This window comes from Heterocephalus glaber, unplaced genomic scaffold (genome assembly GCF_053883595.1).
Source record: "Heterocephalus glaber isolate CG9 unplaced genomic scaffold, H.glaber_assembly_v1.0 deba00000942, whole genome shotgun sequence".
NCBI lineage: Eukaryota > Metazoa > Chordata > Mammalia > Rodentia > Bathyergidae > Heterocephalus > Heterocephalus glaber.
The window spans coordinates 3,033,303-3,053,835 of record NW_028258174.1 but is presented as its reverse complement, the minus strand read 5'-3'; the positions used below and the strand labels follow the sequence as shown (position 1 = coordinate 3,053,835).

The following is a 20,533-nucleotide window of genomic DNA, read 5'->3' as shown; positions in this document are numbered from 1 at the left end:
CAGACTAAGATACAGAGGTTTAAATAATTATATTTTGAAAGTTCACTTCATAAAGAATCGTTGGCTTCACTCTCCCACACTCCTGAGAATATATAATTTCTACTCAGTTCAATAAAAAACAGATCTCCCTCAAGGGGGCTTTTGGCTTTGGGGGTAGAAGAATGGTGTCCTCATCCTTGGGGTGTGTGTTGACAGTTTTACATTTTGACTAGTATTTCAATTGTCAACTGTTGAGAACTGTACCCTATAGTATTCTTACAGAAGAAAGGAATGCAAAGTCACTTCTGCTTGGCCTGAGGTGAATCTAGACTCTAGAGAAGAGCCAGGCCAGCATCAGTTTGTTCCCTAAAGAGTCCCCAGAGCCTGGCATCAATGGTGGTTAATGAATGTTTGCTCAGTGAAGGCTGGGAAGGAAACACATTCATCTTAAACCAGAGCACTCCATGGTCCTGGGCTAGCCAGCTCACACGCTTGGATACTGTACCATGTACTACAATCCAGGCATCATGAAGAAGGTATCAGAAAAGGGAGTAGAATGAGCCTGGAACCACAGTGCCCTGGTGCCCAGCTGCTGCCCACTATTTTTTTTCCCCATTAAGTTTACTGGTACATTTTAGGTATAAAATACAGTTACATACATCATTGGGATCTTCTCATTTCTTTCCCCTTTCCCTGTCCTCCCTTCACCCCCTCCACCCTTCCCTATTTGCAAAGACTTTGTTTCCATTTTTTTCCTTTTCTCATATTTTTTCTTTTTCCTTTTTTCCTTTCCCCTACCCCTCACACTTCCCCTGCTCCTTTAGACCTTTACTTCCTATTACACAATATCAATTATACATTTTAAAAATTACAATATCAAGATCTAGGAGACATTACCACAGATTTTACAGAATTTAAAAGGATATAGAAAGCATATTAAAAAAACCTTTTTTGAAATAAATTTGAAAACTTCTAAGAAGTACCTTGGAAGACAAATTAATGAAACTAACTCTGGAGGAAATATAAAATTTGAATAGCACCTATTAAAGAAAGTATATTCCTAGCTTGAAAACCTATCTGTATGACAACAGGCTCGAATACATTTTAACTGATAAATTATATCAAACATTTAAAGCAGAAAAAAAAGGAACACTTCTCCCCTCATTTTAGGAACTCAACATTGTGCTAATCCTAAAACTGGGTAAAGATAATAGAAGAAAAAAGTATGAACATAGATAGAAATTTGTTTAACAAAACAAACTCTTAGAAGTCAGATCTGGCAGTATGTAGAAAGTGGTGTTATTATAGGGATGGCAGTGTTGGTTCAGCATTGGAAGATCCACCCCCATAAGTCATCATTTTAACAGAAGAAAGGAAAAAGCTATATGATCCTGTCACTAGTTGGAGAAAAAGTATTGGACTAAATTCCACAGCTGTTCATGGTAAAAGTTATCAGGAGACTAGAAGTAGAACAGAACCTTCTTAACAGATTAAAGACATGTACTCCATACTTCCAGCAAAAATGCCTTATATGAATGGAGAAGATACAATGCTTTCTCCCTAAGGTAGGGAACAAGGGCAGATATGCCTACTCCTCATCTGTCCATTTAACTTTGAAACATAGCCCTAAACCAAAATAGTCTGGCAATAAAATGACACAATTAGGATAGGATTGGCAAGGTAGAAGCAAAATCTTTATATGTGGATGGAATGATCATCTACAGAGAAAATACTAAGAAATCTCTAGGAGCCCCTAGAACCTGTATTTGAATTTAGCAGGATTAGAAAACACAAGGTATATATAAAAATTCAGGTCTATGTATACTTGCTATAAATGAAGAATTGGATATTGAAATTTAAAAGTTATGTAGGAATACAAAGGACCTAGAAAAGTAAAAAGAAAAAGAAAAAAAAAGTGTTGGAAGACGTTTAGTACCTAATTTTAAGACTTCCTCTAGAGCTAAAATAATCAAGGCAGTCCTGCCCACTCTTATTTAGCAGTGTGACTGCAGGCCTTCAGCCACCTCTCTGGACTACATTTTTGCCATATGCAGAACAAAGTGTTAGTCTACATGGTCACTAAGGGTCTTTTACTCTAGGGTTGCCATTCTCTAAATTTAGTGATTTTGTGAATAATATTTGATATTTCTATCATTCTAAAGAATGATATTTCTTTAGAAGCAGCAAATCAACAGTTAACTATATACTGCATTTCTTCTTCAAAATGTAGCCATGTACCAAACCAAAAACAATTAAGCTGTTTTATAATAAAAAGAGATTATGTTAATATCACCTACCTGGCTCAGCCCCAAATCATCCATCAGTATTCTGCTTTGCTCCAACTCACTGTCATGATGTTGATGCAAAAATAAGCTTGATATAGGAGTTGAGGCAGAGCAAATTATACGCACCTGAAACAGGGAAAATGAGTAAATGGTGTTTCTCTTTACATCTCACAAGTTGAGAGTAAGAAAAATCTCTCATATAAAAAAAGAATCTGTCACATCATGGCGCTTGCCTCTTTGCCTTTAAAACTATTTTCAAGGCCGAGGATTTAAGCTCAGTGGTGCTGCCACCTGCCTTGCCAAGTAAAAGGTCCTGAGTTCAATTCCTGGTACCAAAATAAAATAAATAAATAAAACTATTTTTAATAGTTTATAGTTAAGCAATATTTTATAACTGCCTAGTACTTTTCAAATATTTCCCCACACCTTAATACCATACTGTGAGGTAGGGAGCAAAAGTTTTATTGGGAGGCTTGCAGTCCACAGAGGTCTCAGGTCATGACATTAGCCCTGATTTTCCCATTCTAAGTCCAATGCTCTTTCCATTACTGCTACGGTTTGAATACTTGTGTCCCCTCCAAGATTCATGTTGGAACTTGGTCCCCATGCAATAGTATTAAGAGGTGGGGCCTTCGAGAGGTGACTGAACCGCGAGGGCCCTGCAGTGATCTACCCGACCCTTGATCTTGGACTTTCAGTGTCCAGACCTGGAAGAAATAAATTTTTACTATTTGTAAATCACCCAGTCTGTGGCATTTTATTATAGTAGCACCAGGAGACTAAGTCAACTACACTCTGCTGGTGACATCTGCACCTGGCCATCTGGAGCTGGTCTCTGTGTGTATCAAAGCTGCTCCCAGATGCACTGCAGAGGGTGGGGTGGGGGGGATCCCACTGCGCTGTGCAGCTGACAGCTAAGGTCGGCACATTAGTCCTCTACCAGAGCTTGAAACCAGCATTCTGGCAGAACATTCTTCAAGAAGACTGACTTTCACATTAACTTCCCATCACTACATCATCAAATGAGTGAATGGCACATGTGATCTTATCTTGGAAACAGCTTTTATATATTATATATCTGCTAGTTTAAATATAAAACATACTCCTTTCGATGTTTAAAAAATTCTGGATTTGTTTTCAGGATTCAGTTATCCTTTTAAAATCATTCTTTAAATAAATACATCAGTACTTCAAAATAACACTTCGATATTTGGAACTAGCTTTTCCATTTCCAAATGGTCTTCTGCTATTGAGACTGTCGATCCTCCAATCTCATTGGTCTTCTGCCAATGAGACTGTCGATCCTCCAATCCCAGAAGCAACCACCTACTGCACCTTTTACTTCTTGAAAGCTTCGTCCTATAAACACAGTCCCACCTCCTAGGTCACACTTTGCATTCTGGAGTCCCCTCCCCATGATTATCATGGAGCAGTCTCAGCAGAAAGCACCCACCCATAGGTGAGGGGCCTTGGTCCTGTGGCCTCTGCCTCTCCTGACTACCTGATCACATGTGTGTGGGCCACTGGGAAGCAGCAGCAAATTCTGTGGCTACTCCTAGGCCACTGCACCAGAGTCTGCACTTGCTACCTGTCATGCTCAGTCCATCCTTCCCAGGGCCTTTGCTGTAGGCACCCCACCCTAGTTATCCCTTCCTCCTGTATGCTGAGTTCCACCCTTGCAACTCTGTGCATTTATAAGAAGCACCCAAGGAGCATGTGAATAGGCAGGTTCCAGGCCACAGGTCTGGTCCTTCTGGGCTTCAGTGAGGATGAGGTGGACTCTGGAATCCAGGTCTGAAGTGCCGCCATGGTTCTGATGCAGGTGGTCCTCAGGGGACTTCTCTGTGCCCCTCCCTAGACTAGTGCTCAGTCCCTAGACTCTCTCAGCACCACACTCCTCTCTCTGTCCAAGAAGTCACCCAGCAATGGTGACTGGACTTGACTTTGGAGGATCTGGGACTCACGTGTCTCTGGCACTAGGCTACAAATTCCATGAAGACAGGCACTGTCTCTGCTTTCACTTACCACTGAATTTCCCTCACTTGACACTGGGCTTGGCATGACAAAAGGTTGCTGAATGAATGAACAAATGAAACATTAAAATTTTGCCACTCCTTGCCAGCAGCCTGTTGTCTCTTCCCCACTAAAGACTTCAATTTTAGACTTTTTGCTGTAATTTTGTATAAGAAGTGGGAAGGAAAACAATGTATCTAATGTAAAATAATGTTTAACTCTTATTCAAAATTATCCACACATCTTTACATATATTTATGTACTATTAATCCTGGCTCACCTTTATAGAGAGCTCCCTATTTGTGTGATAACATTCTTAGTGCTTTACATACTCATGTCATCCTCACAACAATCAAAGTACCATTGCTGTCTCCTTATACAGAAGGCAACTGAAGCTCACAGAAACTAATCCAGTCTTCAGAATAGACAGCCTGGCCCCCAGGCCCCTCCTCAGCCACTGGGTTACACTGCCCTTCATGAACAGACAATGGCTCTGCAATCAGTGCTAAAACATATGGATAAGACAAATGCAAAGAGTAAGATGGTATAATGCTGGTTACTGGGGTTTTTGGTCATAGGGAAACAGACCCTTGATGTTGCAGAGGATCTTTCAGTCATTCATTTGTTCATTCATTCCATCAGTTTAGCCACTTATTCAGGCAACGTGTATTTATTGAGTACTGAGACTGGGCCAGTAACTGTGTTGTGCATTATTACAGAAGATGCACGATTGTCTGATAGAATGAGGCAATCAACACAGCAAAGGGACTTGTGGTGAGAGTTTGACTACACTACTAACTGCTGCTTCTGCTAAAAGTAGCCAAATGTTGGGATAAATGTTTTAAGCACTTGACATGTATTAGCCGTGGTAGTGTACAACACTCTGAAGTAAATACTATCATTCCCCAGTTTGCAGACCAGGAAACTGAGGCACAGAGAGGTGAAATAATTAGTAGAGACAGGATTGCAGTTTAGGCCATCTGGCACCAAAGACCAAACTGTGTAATTTTTTTTTTTTTTTTTTTTTTTGGTATTGGAGATCGAACTCGGGTCCTTGCACTTACAAGGCAGGCGGTGGAACAACTGAGCTAAATCCCCAGCCCCAAAATGTGTAATTTTGAAAAAATATATTATCTCCTTACCTTGAAGTCATAAAAATTATCAATGAGAGTTATGAATCTTCGAGCTTGAGTCCTCTTTGCCAGTGTAAATTGTGGAATGTCCCGTAAAAATATTGTATCAAAATTCCTTGACAGTTCCAAATAGTCACTGGCTCCAAGTGGCTATAGTTAAAACAAAATAAAGAAAAGAAAAGAAAAATAAACCAGTGCTGGTCACCTTTGGGCTGGTGTAATTTAAAAACCTTTTCATAGTGTGATGTAGGTGGTAACTTTAGAGTAACCTGACCACATAGGGCAGTGTTTTCAGAGCAGGCTAAGAAAACAGCGTGTGCAATGTGTGGCCTTAACAGTGATATAGAAAGGGGGCAGGAAAGAAGCAAGGGTGTGTAGTAGGAGTCAAAGGGCATCTCTGACCATGACCTCAGTTGGTATTCTAGAGAGCCCCAACCTAAATTGAGTCTTCTATATTTTTATTTGCATGACATACTTTAAACTTAAAACATATCCTAGTAACTCTTTCTTATGACTCAACTGCTACCTGTCACTATGTTTAAGGGGGCTCATTTATAATGCCATGTGGAATATTATGCCACAATTTTGAAGTAAAGACTATACTTCAGTGTGAAGATCATCAATAATTGTTTTTAGTTTGAGGTACAATCACTCAGTTGCAATGTAGTAAACATGGTTATTCTCTGTAAGAATTCCTGGAGGGCTAGAATGAGCGGAAGTAGACTGAGACCTCAAGAATAATCCAGAGCAAGGGGCCAGGGATTTAGCTCAGTGGTTTCACTGCCTGCCTCGAAAGCACAAGGTCCTGAGTTCAATTCCTGGTACAAAAAGAAATTCAAGGACAGGCAGAGCAATTTAGTGAGATCCTGTATCTCAAAACAAAGAATAATCCAGAGCAGAATGCTACCTCTTGATAGGAGTATACAGGACTCAAGAGTCCACAAAATTATTCAGAAAAAGTGCCATCTACAGGTGGAAAGTGGTTATTCCTGTAAGATAAAATTAGCTCAGGAACATCATGAATGCTATCTGCAAACACATTTCTTGGGGGTAAGGAACATCCCCAGGAATGTTACCTCTGCTCATTTTAAGTTGTGTATGGGTGACTGCAGTCTGTTAGCTGAAAACCATGAGAAATAGCCAAGAGAGTGTTTCTGGCCTTCATAGAGTGGGGAGAAGACTAAAGACTAAGGGGCCCAGGACCAACTCTGAGGTCCCTCTGAAAGCTCCTCAGTCACCAGGACCAACCCCTAGGACACAGTGGCTGAACCACTTCAATTTCTGGCAGAATCTATCAATACTCCTCCCAGTACAGAAATGTCTTTCTCACTTGGGGGTCTTTGCCTGAAAACTTCTTTCAGAAATGATGATAAGGGAGGGCCATGGATTTAGCTCAGTGGCGGTGTGCTGCCTTGTAAGCACAAGGTTCTGAGCTCAATCCCCAGTACCAAGGGAAAAAAAAAGGAACAAAATGATGATAAGGGAGAGAACTTGGGAGTTGCAAGGAGGGCAGTCATTCTCATTTTAGCATCCATTCATGCAGGCCAATCATTATCTTTGAAACCTGCTGGAATAAGATATACTCAGGACAGGGCTTTTAGTGGAGGTGTGGAAAGGTATGAGCAAATCCCAAGAGTTAAGTTCTGGAGAAGGGGTTCCCTCAAGACAGAGCAGTTCTAAAAATACAGCACTTAAGGGACTTAGGCAAAGGGGCCGCAAACTAGACTGGAAGGGCACAGAGAATAACCAGACTCCTTTGGAAATGTGCTTAAGGTATCTCTTCCTCCCCTCTCCTCTCCCTAACAAGGTAATAAAGGGTGGCTGGAAAGATATCTCTGCCTTTACATTTTCCTTCCCTGGCTGGAGAACCCATACCTCTAGATTCTGTGCCTGACTTTGATTGGGACGAGCCATTTACCTCAGCCATGGAGGAAGGGGGCACTGTGGGTTTTGGGGGACATTTTTGTTTCAACCCTGACATTCTTCCAAGGGTACCTTGCGGTCAAGCCTGAAGGGCTAGGAGCTCATGTTAAGAGAGAAGGCAGGAGTAAGGGCTCTATACTGCCTTGTTCTGATTTCCCAGTCTGTTACCAGTTAAGTGGGAACTTTGAGCAAGTTACACAATCTTTCTGTTCCTTTGCATTCCCACCTAAAAAAAATGGGAATTTGATTCCCATCTCACAGAATTATACAGATTAAATAAAACAATGCAGATATAGAAGTTAGCACAGAAATGGAGACTACCTTAGCATCCAAGTCACTTTGGCTACTTTTATTATTTTGAGTTCAAGTGATTTGGCTCAGTACAAATGAGGTGACAATGTAAAGAAATGTCATTCTCAGTGGGAATCAGTTAATTTTGCTCCACCACCAAATGGATCTGAAACCCTCAATAAGCCTGACCTACATGTCACAGCAGGGACCAGACGCGTCCATGGAGTCCCATGTAATGAAAACAATTCCCAAAGGGAGAGGGAAAGGCAAAATGATATCTTCTTTGTTTAAAAAAAAAAAAAGATAATACATACAATAAGACTTTCATGCTCTGAACCTGCACTATTTTTTTTGAGATCAGTTAGCACTGAGTGTCTCATCTTTGATAAAACAAAAAATACAGGTGAACAATGTAAAACCTTGCATTAGGTATTTAGTTATGTGTAATTAAGCTTGCTTTTTATGCACAGATGTGATTTCTATCAGTATAACTACAGCCCATGGAAAATCATTATCAGAAGTGCACTGAAGTGCCTAGGGCAACTGAAAATCAGAAATTTGCCCGCTCAGCTATTTTACAAATTATACACCTTTGTCAGTAGGTTCTGCATGTGCCATTATATCAGCAAATATTCTTCTCCCTCATACCACTAAATCAATTATGTGCTCATTCACATAAAGAAACCAAAACTTGATATAGTTATCTACCTCCTTTAAAAATAATAGTCATTGGGAAGATGTGGAGTTATTAATGTGTATAGTTTGGGATAATAAAAACATCTTGGAGATGGTTAGTAGTGATGGTTGCACAAAAATGTGAATGCACTTAAAATGCCACTGAACTGGTTAAAATGGTAAATTTTATGTATTATTTTACCATATTAAAAAGTCACTTTTATAATAAGGAAAAATTATTGATTGCCAAGGAAGGCCACAAAGATATAACAATATTATTCTTTCTTTAAAAACATAAGAAAAATGAAATATATTAATTAATAAAATAAAGGAAGCCTTTCTAAAAAAAATTAGCTCCAATAGAATTTAAAATTGAATTTTTTTTATCAGATCCCCCAAATTTAAAGACCCAATCCCAAAATGGGCATCTGAAATGAATAGATGAAGAAACAGAAATGGCAAACAAATATACAAAAAAATGTTCAACATCACTGGTCATCCGAGAGATGCAAATTAAAACAAAATGCTGAGATTCCATCTCACTCCAGAAAAAATGGCTATTATCAACCATATCTTCTTTTTCCAGTCTCCAGTTGATGGGCAATTGGGCTGTTTCCAAGTTTTAGCTATTATAAACTGTGCTGCTATAAACATGGGTGCGCATATATCACTGTGGTATGATTCTTTTAATTCTTTTGGAAAGATACCCAGCAGGGGAATAGCTGGGTCAAAGAAGATGTGGGTTTTTTTTTTTTTTAACAAAATGGAGTACTATTCAGCCATAAAGAATGAGAAACTAGAGACATTTATAGCTAAATGGATGCACATTGAGGCCATACACTTAAGTGAAAAAATATGATATATGTGTAAATACCGAATAGTTTCTCTGGTGTGAGAAACTGGAAGTTCAAATAAGGATCAAAACGTATAATACATAGACTTTTTTTTTCTGGTACCAGGGATCAAACTCAGGACCTTGTGCTTGCAAGGTAGGAGATGGAACCACTGAGCTAAATCACTGGCTCCCAAAATGTATAACAGATAATGTGAAATAGAAAGAAAAGGTCCAAAGAAGAAGGGGAAGGGGGAGGGGGAGGGGAAAGGAATAAATATGAGAAAAGGAAAAACTGGAAACAAAGTCTTTGTAAATAGGGAGGGGTAGAGGGGTTGAAGGGAGGGCAGGGGAATGGGGAAAAAAAATAAGAACCAAGATATATCACATAAAGGTACAAATTCCCAATGATGAATGCCATCATATTGTATACCTAAAATGTACCAATAAACTTAAGAAAAAAAAAAAAAAGAAATCAACCAAGGACTGCGCCTGCCTGGCAAGGTCCTGAGTTTGATCCCTGGTACTGGAAAAAAATAAAAAAAGAAAGAAAGAAATCAACCAACAACAAATGCTGGTGGTGCTGGGGGGGGGCGGGGAAGGAACGCTTCCCCACTCTTGGTGGGAGTGCAGACTGGTGCAAACACTGTGGAAATCAGTATGGAGATTCCTCAAAATATTAGGATTAGAGGTTCCATTTGACCCAGTATTCCCCTGCTGTTATCATCCCAAAAGAGTTAAAAACATCATACCACAGCAATATATGTTCACCCAAGTTTATAGTGGCACAATTTGTAGTAGCTAAATCTTGGAAACAATTCAAATGCCCATCAACTGAAGAATGGATGAAAAAGAGGTTTTTAAAAATATACAATGGAGTACTACTCAGCCATAAAGAAAGATAAACTTGAGACATTTATAGCTAAATGGATGCAACTTGAGACCATACTCTTAAGTTAAATAAATTTGGCACATATGTACAAATATCACATTGTCTTTTAGGTGTGAAAAACTGAAAGGGTAAGGACAAAAATGTATAATACATAATATGAAATAGGAAGAACCAGGGATTGGACTCAGGATCTTGCACTTGCGAGGCAGATGTGACGCCACTGAGCTAAATTTCAAGCCCATTCTTTGTACAGTTTTTAATGAAAATAAAAATATACAAAGATTTTTCTTTAAATCCACAAGTTAGAAGTTTGTTTCAGAGGTTCTAGTCATCTCTCTTAGGCTTTGAGGAAAAAAAAAGAATTAGGAAGAAACTGTTCAAAAGGAAAGAGAAACTGTGAAGGGGGAGGGAGGAAAGGGAGAGAAAAGGGAAAAAACAAAAAAAGAAGAAAAAATGAGAACAAAGCTTTTGTAAATAAGGGGGGAGGAGGGCTGAAGGCAGGGGAGGGGATTGGGAGAAAAAGAGGAATCAAGATATATCATGTACATGTACAAATTCTTTTTGATGAATGGGATCATTATGTATATTTAAATTGTACCAATAAAATTAAGTTTTTAAAAATTGGATTTTTTTGGTAAATATTTTCTTATACTGTCTCTGATGCTAAAGTGTTCCAGAAATAACACTCAAAAAATGTTTCAGAATTGAATTTGGTGAGATGAGGATTCTTTTTAATTAGAAATGCTATTTTTCATTAATTAAGTTGTATAGTCATGGGTGAAAATATAGTGGAGGCTTTGAAATTGGTAGCTCTATCATTTTTAGTTGTGATTCTGAGTAAATCTCTGAACTTTAATTTCCTCATCTGTAAAGGAGATCACAATAGGACTTACAGGTTTAGCCTAAGAATTCCATGGCTTGACATGGAATCTTAATAGTGATTTAAGTGGCTGTCACATAGTTAAGTGCTCCATAAATTTCAGTTACTAGTTTACGAAATTCAGGTTAGAAGTTAATGAAATGATACATGCAGAGTATACTACCTGGCATATAACATTAAATAAATAGTGGCTATTATTTTATTAATTATTAATAACCTTCGCCTCAGATCATGAGGCCAGGAAGCTTAAATGAGTGAACAGCTAAAATGGCTCCAGTCTGCCTCTGCTCTTCCATCAGAAAGGTAAAAGAAGCTGGTCCCTCCCACTGCATCTGGTCTCTTGAGATCTGTCCTGGACACCTCAGTCCTCCATGAAGTCATATGTAGGTGAAAAAAATAGCTTTTGCTGCAGGCTCTGTCTTTCTGTCTTTGGTAATATCATCAGCACCAGATCATCAGGCCCACATAATGGCAGTCCCTAACTCAGTACATGGCACATAGGAAGCATGTAATATTTACTGAATAAATTAATGAATAAATATATAAATGAAACACAACATACCCTGGGGAGCAGGCTTATACTCATACTTTTTTATACTCATTTGTCTCAGGAAGGAAGGAAGGAAGGAAGGAAGGAAGGAAGGAAGGAAGGAAGAAAGGAAGGAAGAAGGAAGGAAGGACCCCGCCCCCCCCAAAAAAAGACCCACAAGCATTCGTGGCTTGAATTCCTTATTTCTAAGGCAAGCCTTTGTTGTATATCGCAGTATATACATAGGGAAAAAAAAATCTAGAAAGATACAAATCCAAAATATGAACAGTGGTTATCTCTGGGTGGTAGAATAAAATAAGAATTTTGTTTCTATGTTATATTCTTGACACTCCTCTGAGTAAATCTGTGTTACTTTTAAAGAGCAAAACAGTATTTTTTTCATGTGGAGGTCATTTTTATAATGGGCATTCATGTCTCATCTATGTCAGAACACAACACCAATTTCAACATGTACATTTATCTTTTTTTTCCTGTTACTTTTTCTTTATCCACTCACAGAATTTTTTCAGAGACATTTAAAAAGAAAAGAAAATGTAAGATAAATTTATTTTTTTCCTTTAAAATTTGATAGAAAAAGGATTTGATATTTGGGATGAAATTAGACTTTAATTATATAGCTACACTCAGTTGATGATTCTTCACACTTGGACAACAAAAGAGAGCAATAAGGCAGAATGGCAAGATTCCCAAATAGTTCACATTTAGCTCTCAGAAACAAGCACCAGAGTGCACCCCCAACCCTATCAAAGTCCAAATGTCAGATAACATTACTGTCAAAATTCAAAACCCTGTTCAGGTAGATATGCTTCCATTTACATCATGTCTTCATTTTACAGTCTTCTTCAGGCAGCTCAATAAATAATGTGCTGTTCATTCGTGTTCCTTCTCTCTGTGATGTTAGATGATACCTAATCCAGCTCCACTTGTATCTTGTCTGCTCCATTCTCTCTTTCTGGCAGTTGAAATGAACCTACATTAAGCTTCATGCATATTCTCCATTTCTTTTTTCCTTTCTTCTATATGTATAGTATCTTCTTCCCTCTCTCCCTCCCATGATTCAGTATGAATAGTTTTCTCTGATCTATAGTCTACTGTTTCTCCTTAGCTGTATTTAATCTGCTCTTAAAATTATCTATTGAGTTCTTGATTTGGTTATTTGGTTATTGTACTTTACAGTTCCAGAATTTCCACTGGTTCTTTTTTCACCGTATTGTGATGTGTCTTTTTTTATTCTCTAGATCAGTGGGTAGCAAACCTATGGCATGCATGCCACAGTGGGCTGTTTGTATCATTGAAAGCTCTAGAAGTTTCGCCATCACTGCTCTAGGTTCTTTCTAAGATTTCAAGCCTAGATTTTCATTTCTTTTAAATCTCTTTGATTACACAATCTTAGTTTTTTATGGACTTGTAATTCAATATCTAGAGTATCTAATTTTATTGTCTGTTGTTTTTGTTTCTTCTCATTCACGGTGTCTTTTTTATTATTACTATATGTTTTGCAGTGCATAATGATTACTTTCTTTACGAGGAGTTGGTACATGTATATAATAAATCTTAATTCTTTTTTCATCTCTTTCCCCTTCCCTCCCTCCCTATTCCCTCCATCTCATGGTCCCCTTCCTACTTGGAAAAGATCTATCTCCCTATTTCCTATGATCTTTTATTTTGTTCTTTATATTTTCAGTTTTACAATATTTAAGCTTATGTATCTGATTTATTTCACTTAACATTATGGCCTCAAGGTGAATCCATTTTCCTACAAATGACTCAAGTTTATTTTTCTTTATGGCAGAGTAGTACTCCATTGTGTGTACATACCACATTTTCTTAATCCATTCATCTGTTGATGGGCATATAGGCCACTTCTAAGGTTTAGCTATTATAAATTGTCCTGCTATAAATATGGATATGCATGTCACTGTAATCTGATCTCTTTAACTCTTCTGGGAAGACACCTATAAAGGGAATAGCTGGATTCCATGGAATTTCTATTTCTAGTTTTGAGGACTCTCCATCACAGCTGTACTAGTTTACATTCCTATCAATAAAAGAGAAGGGTTCCTTTTTCCCTGCAGCCTTGCCAGCATTTGTTATTATTCAATTTCTTGACAATGGCCATTCTTTCTGGAGTGAGATGAAATGTCAGTGTTGTTTTAGTTGGTATTTCTCAAATGGCCAGAGATGTTGAACATTTTTTCATGTGTTTATTGGCCATTTGTACTTCTTATTTTGAGACATGTCTATTCACTTCATGTTTTTTTACTAGAGCTTTTATTTTAGGTGGGCCTAATTTTTTGAGTTCTTTATAAATTCTAGATATTAGTCTTTTGTCTGAGGAATAGTTGGCAATTTTGTTCCCATTCTGTAGGTTGTCTCTTCACTCTGTTGGTTGTTTCCTTTGCTGTGCAGAAGCTATTTAGTTTGATATCATCCCATTTGTTGATTTGTGGTGCTATCTCTTGTGCAACTGGTGTTCTGTTCAGAAAGTCCTTGCCTGTGCCCATGTCTCAAGAGTTTTACCTATTTTATCTTCCAGATAATTGTTTCTGTTTTAATATTTAGATCTTTGATCCATTTTGATTTTAGTTTAATACATGATAAGAGACACAGGTCTACATTCAGTGCTCTGCACATGGACAGCCAGCTTTCCCAGAGCCATTTGAGAGGCTACCTATTCTCCAGTGTATGTTTTTGGCGCCTCAGATTGCTGATCAGATAGTTGAGTATGCCTGGGGCTGTTTCTGCATTCTCTATTCTGTTTCACTGATCCACATGTCTGTTTTTTTGTGCCAATACCATGCTGTTTTTATCTAGGTAGCTTTGTAATATAACTGAAATTCTAGCCAGGATTGGTTTTGCTATTCTGGGTCTCTTCTGGTTCCATATGAATTTAAGGATTTCCTTCAATTCTATGAGGGTCATTCAGTGTCCTGTCTCCTCAAGTGTTTGGTTATTTATATATTTTCTGGATTTTATCTTTTAAGAAAAACGTACTTGCAGGGGAAAATCCAAGCTCAAGGGTTGAAATTTTCTGGATACTCAGCTTATTTGAAGTTTGGCTGGAGTCCATAAGAAGACTGGTTTGTTTATCGTACACACTTATTCCTAAGGGACAGTTGTTCAGGGCTCCATCCAAAGGCATGGAAGGCAGTTAACTAGGTCCTCAGCCTTGGTAGCCCTGCTCTCTGACATCTGTTCTAATAACCCAGTAAGACTTCCAAAAGTAAGCTCAGTCCAACTCATTATTGTGATCACCAATATCCATGTTTTCCTCTTCTTGAGCAGACAAATAGGCTATCTTCCCCAGCTCTCTTGGATTTAGGTGCAGCCATGTGATCAAATTCAGACCAGTAGAATGGGAGAGAAAGTGATATGATTGCTTCCTGGCTTGACTTATAAAAACATCCCACACAGAATCTTCACTTCTTTTATTCATCTGATAGCTGAATAGAGAGGACTCTGGACATAAAGGAACCTGGAGGACTTAAAGAAGGATGAAGCCTGGGTCCATGAAGGACTGTAGGGAGTAGATTCTTCCTGCCAGCTGTACCACATGGTAACATAAGAAATACATGTTTAGGGCCGGAGATTTAGCTCAGTGGTTCCGCCGCCTGCTTTGCAAGTGCAAGGTCCGGAGTTTGGTCCCCAGTACCAAAAAAAAGAAGAAATACATGTTTATTTGTTATGCCTTTGAGATACAGGGGTTATTTATTTCCACACTTAGCCCATTCTAATACTTACTTCATCCAACTTCATTTCTTATCTTTATCAGGTAGGCAATCCAAATTACTATACAGAGAAAGAGTCCACCATTACTGGAAGTATAAGATTTCCTATTGTTTTCTTCTGTGAATGAAAATCCTCATTCTAACAAAAATTTCTCTTCAAATTTTTTTCAGATTATGATTTAAAGTCATAATCAAGATCTGCATTTAGCCATTTTAAGCATCAAACCTAAATTTTTAAAAGTTGTGTTTGTAGAGGCAAGTTTCTCACTACAAAGTGGATAATACTTTTATTTGAAAATTTTAAGTTCAATATATATATTTTCTTCTCATTATATAATCAGAGAAATACAATGTTTTCACGGCACCATATATCAATGCTGCCAAATCACCTTATATAGCCTTATGTGTCACACAAATGATATCATTTTCGACGTGTGACATTCTATCAATGAGACTAATAGGTTGATAACTACTGTTGCCACTCACCCCCCTTTTTCCTAGCGTTGAGTATTTAAAGCCATTTGGGGGCATTCAGGTGTATTAACTAAAGAATTCTCTAGAAAATTATGATAATTTTAAAACATCTGAAATGATTTTGGAGAAGGAAGAGAGCCTGTCAGGTACCCTGATTATAGTAATAACTCCAATTATTCTTGCCCATTTGTCCAAAACCATTTGACTGTGACTCCATTAAGATATGTAGTCAAGAAGGATAAATCTGAATCATTTGTGGGAAAATGAATGCATCTTAAAACCACAATGTTAAGTGAAATAAATCAGACACAAAAGCTTAAATATCATATAACTTCTCTTATATGAGAAACTCAAAGAATATTTTCAAAAAATAAGATAAAAGACAATAGGAAACAGAGATAGATCATTTGCAAATGGGAAAGAATCTAGAGATGGAGGGAAGAGGGAAGGAACGGAGGGGAAGGGGATGAAAAAAATAATTAAGATGTGTTAATTACATGTACATTCTATTCTCTAAGACAAATGTAAACATTATGTACTATAAACATACACTAAAAAAGTAAAAAGAAGGCCAGGATTTAGCTCAGTGCTTCTGCCGCCTGCCTCACAAGCGCAAGGTCCCGATTTTGATCCCTGGTACAAAAACAAAAAGTAAAAAAGAAGACACGTAGTCTCTCTGCCCACTCTAATCTGGGCTGGTCCTGTAATTTACCATGGCCAACAGAATGAAGCACAAGTGACAGTTTCCAATTCTGAGCTTAGGTCTCAAAGGCTCTGCCTGCTTCTGCTCACTCTTTTGGAACATCTAGGCTAGTTGAATGGAGGAGAAGAGAACAGAAGGATGGCTGATTGTGTCAGCTGAGGGTGCATCCTAGGCCAGCACACTGCATCTGTCCCACAGATGCCAGCCCAAGCCAAATCAGCGAAGCTGACTGCAGAGGCCTAAGTGTGTCAGCAGAGACAGAGGAACTTCCCACCTGACCTATAGACTAGTGAGCAATAACAAATGCTTATTGTTTCAAGGCACTGAATTTTGGTGTGATGCAAAGGCTAAGTGATACACTATACTTGCTAGAGAGATTTAGTATAGGGAAAGCCTTTATTTTCAATCATTAGCAAGTCCAGAACTTATAGAAAAACATGATCTCGCTTTTATAGTTAGAGATTACTTTTACATAACTGGTAAGTATACATAAATATACATTGTGATTTACTTTATGCTCATTTATTTTATAATTAATGTTGAAATTTTATGGTATAATATAAAATTTATTTCAAGAAACAAAATATGATTTACTATATACAAGAAATAGAAGGAAAAAAGTTGGAAAATTATGTGGCATTCTTATAGAATGCAGGAAAACACAGGCCCAATTGAATAAAATTGGAGAGCCACACAGACAGAAGAAGTTGACATGATCAAGGAATTGGGTAAGACCAGGAATGACTGCACTAAAATTAAAGTTGTAAGAGCAATCAAATGGAAAAAACTGCTATTGGATTTGAATAGACAATTCACAGAACAAAAATGTAAAGGGCTAATAAATAAAGGAAAAATATAGTCAAGTTCAGCAGTAACCAAAGAAAGACAAAATACGAAGAAATTATCATCTTTTCTGTAGCAATTTTCCAAAGAAAAATAAATTTTGCTGCTCAATGCCAGCAAACATGTAACAAGGCATTCATCACTACCAGAAGAGTAAATTTGTTTATGTTTTCCAGAAAAGTGACTGTATTAAAAGCCCTTTAAAAAGCTGTATGAAAAAATAAATAAATAAAAATGTATGACTGAGTCATTCTATTTATGGAAATTAGAAAGGAGTGATCAAAAATTCCACCAAAGGCTGTGTGTATATACAGCTATTCATACCTATGTAACCAAAAAGGTGCCTTCATATCTAAAAACAAAAGAACGAGTGAGTAATTTAAGGCAGATTGATATTACAGAAAAATATGCATAGATAGAATAATATGTTGTCAACAAATAGTGGTGTTCACAATAATATTTTATGATGAGGAAACATGCTTACAATAAAAAGCTAAGTGAAAAAGCATAATGCAAAATTATAATTAAGATATCTATTTTGTTCAAAATATATATGTAAGAAAGGGATCTTCATTTTTTAAATTCTGTATTTTCCAAAGGAAAAAGAAAATTATGTTATGAAAAAAAAAGTAAAAAGAGAATTATGTAGACACAATATTAAGGTCTTTACTAATTCAAAATAAAGTATTTTTATTTTTCAGCTACTTAGTCCCCTGCATCTTCTTTAATAATTATTCAAAGTGGATGTGTAAAATATTTAACACAAATATATTTATAGCCATGGGCCACATAATATTTTGATTAACAATGGACCACATATATAAATGATGACCTGATAAGATTATAATGGAGCTGAAAAATTCTATTTAGTATTTTTACTGTACTTTTTCTGATGTTTAGATATACAAATACTATTGTGTCACAACCAGTGTAGCAGCATGTTGCACAGGTTGGTAGCCTAGGAACAATAGCCTCTACCATACAGTCTAGGTCTATAGTCGACTACATCTAGGCTTGTGTAAGTCTACTCTACAGTGTGTGCACAGTAACAAAATCACCTAACCAAACATTTCTCAGAACCTATTCCTTCAGTAAGCAGTGTGTGGCTGTACTAAATAATTTGAGAAACTACAAATTTATTTAAATTTGCCACTGCTACTGTTGTTTACTTCACTGTACAAAACTAGGAGTTCCAGAAGGGCCAGTACCATCTCACTCACCTCTGTTCCCTAGCAAAACCAGTAAACAGTCTTGCATTATATATAAATAATGAATGAATACACTATCATCAAGACTTCTTCTACATCAACTACAACTGCTGAGTGCTTGATAAATATGAGGCATTGTGCTAAATTGTAGAACTTTGCAAAACCTCTCTCCATTCTTTTAACCACACTAACATACAACTAAATTGCATGCACATATCTATAGCAGTTCCAAATATTTATACCTTTATTTTGCATTAGTTGAGCTTCCTATGTAAGGAAACCATAGCATAAGACCCTTTTTGAAACCATAATTAGTATTGCGAATTCATGTATTGTGCCCTATGAATAATGAAAGCATATGATTACTAAATGGCACTTCAGTTAGTAGCATCCTTGAGTATGTTATTCTAGCTCAAAATTCAAGTAGCATTATCTAATGCAGATTCTTCTTATGACAGATAATGATGACATTCTCCATCTTTCTACCTGAGCAATTAAAAAGTTTAATGGTCTTTGATATGGCTGGTTATCTGAATAATTTTCTAGACAGGAACAATTAAAATCCACTTATTTGATGGTTTGTGCATTCTCGACTATTGTCTCAAACTCTTTGTTTCTGTGGAAACCTGATGAAAACTTAAAGAACTTTAAATCTATAATGAGTTTGCAAAGAGCATTTGTTTTCGTTAATTACTGAGAATATACAGCTGGATTATATGTAGCAGTTTCTCTCACAAACTTTTAGGAATAAAGAGCTTGCTTGCTGTCTTTTCTCCTATATGAGAAATGGCACAGCTGTCTGTTCTGGTTTTGGCCGTGGTGCCAGGAGTGGAGATTTTCTCAATGCCACACCAAGGTGAAATGCAAAAATAGCCACCATCAGACTGCCTTCTGCATACAGTGAGCAGTCGATCCACTTTAGCATCTATGAATGAGCTGTCAGCTTGAGTTTTTTTTCTTCTGCCTCACTAATGTTTGTTCTGCCACCATTATTTCAGCTCAAGTAGGACAATTATTGTTTCAAGCTCAGCCTAGATTATCCTAAGGGTTACTCTTCATCTATATAGACTCTTCTTTATAAATCCTTGTAGTGATATCCTGACAGCTCCTCATTAAACAACTGTACGTGGCATCTTGCTTTGTTTACACAGTAATGACAATTCCTCATATTTTAAAGAGAAGAACCTTAGGGGGAAAATGCTTGACTGAATTAGGAAGAATGTGTTCTTCTCAAAACAAACTGAAAATACCATATGAGTCGATGTTAAAACAACTTACATATATCAAATTCCAAATTAATACAATAATTAGAAAAACAGAGCACCAAAGTATATTTGCAAAGTAATTTTCCAAGTCAGATAGCACCTTAATATGAAAAATCTCATTTATATTATTAAGTCCATAGCACTCATCTGGGAAATATCTTATTTTTTTAGGAAATATGATCAACTTACATGAATTCAACTTCAGAGGATATTCTCAGGAGTGCTAAGGCAAAGTTGTACTCCTTGGCTTATGCCATCACAACAGCAGGAAAGTAGTTCTACCTAAATCTACCAAGTCTTCCTTAAACACTCTACCCCCTGTAATGATTAATATGATAATTCTTTAGAGGGGGTGTCATATTTTTAACAAAGAGCTTGTGTGATGACTTAACGAAAAAATCAAGGGGACAAACTATATGAGGATGTCCCCCTCTCCTCTCCTCACTTTATTACTGTGTATGTAATAAAGAGATCTCCGCATTATAGAGATACCAAATTCTGGAGATACTGGAACTGACAACTTTCTCAAAATAAAAGCAATACCACACGAAATCAGATCTTCTGAGTGCCTACCATGTGACAAGCACTGTGCCAGGTTTATTCCTAGGAATACCTCCAGTTTATTTGAATGGAGGGAGTGGAAAATTCTGCTAATTCGCATAAAATCTTTTGATTTATATAGCCCATAGCATAGAGAGCCAACATTTTAAAATGTGGAGCTAGGTTAAAAACATAATGTTAGAAGAATATGAAGAAGGAGAACATCATCACTAGCATCCTTATTAATAAGCATAAGTGAATATAAGTATCAATACAACTTCAAGGCAATACATAAAAACTGCAAAAGCGCCTCAAGGCT

General features: G+C 37.2%; 1 protein-coding gene across 23 annotated transcripts in view; it reads right to left on the bottom strand.

Annotated features, from left to right (window-relative positions):
* The window catches only part of Afg1l (AFG1 like ATPase), a 246,510-nt gene that overhangs the window by 1,748 nt on the left and 224,229 nt on the right, over positions 1 to 20,533 (bottom strand). For all 23 annotated transcript variants that reach the window (XM_087208621.1, XM_087208622.1, XM_087208645.1 and 20 more), the window contains 2 exons: positions 5,420 to 5,560; positions 2,277 to 2,390 (listed from right to left, as the gene is read on the bottom strand). In XM_087208621.1, the coding sequence (XP_087064747.1) occupies positions 2,277 to 2,390; positions 5,420 to 5,560 (255 nt within the window). Of the gene's footprint in view, positions 1 to 2,276; positions 2,391 to 5,419; positions 5,561 to 20,533 lie in introns of those variants that run through there.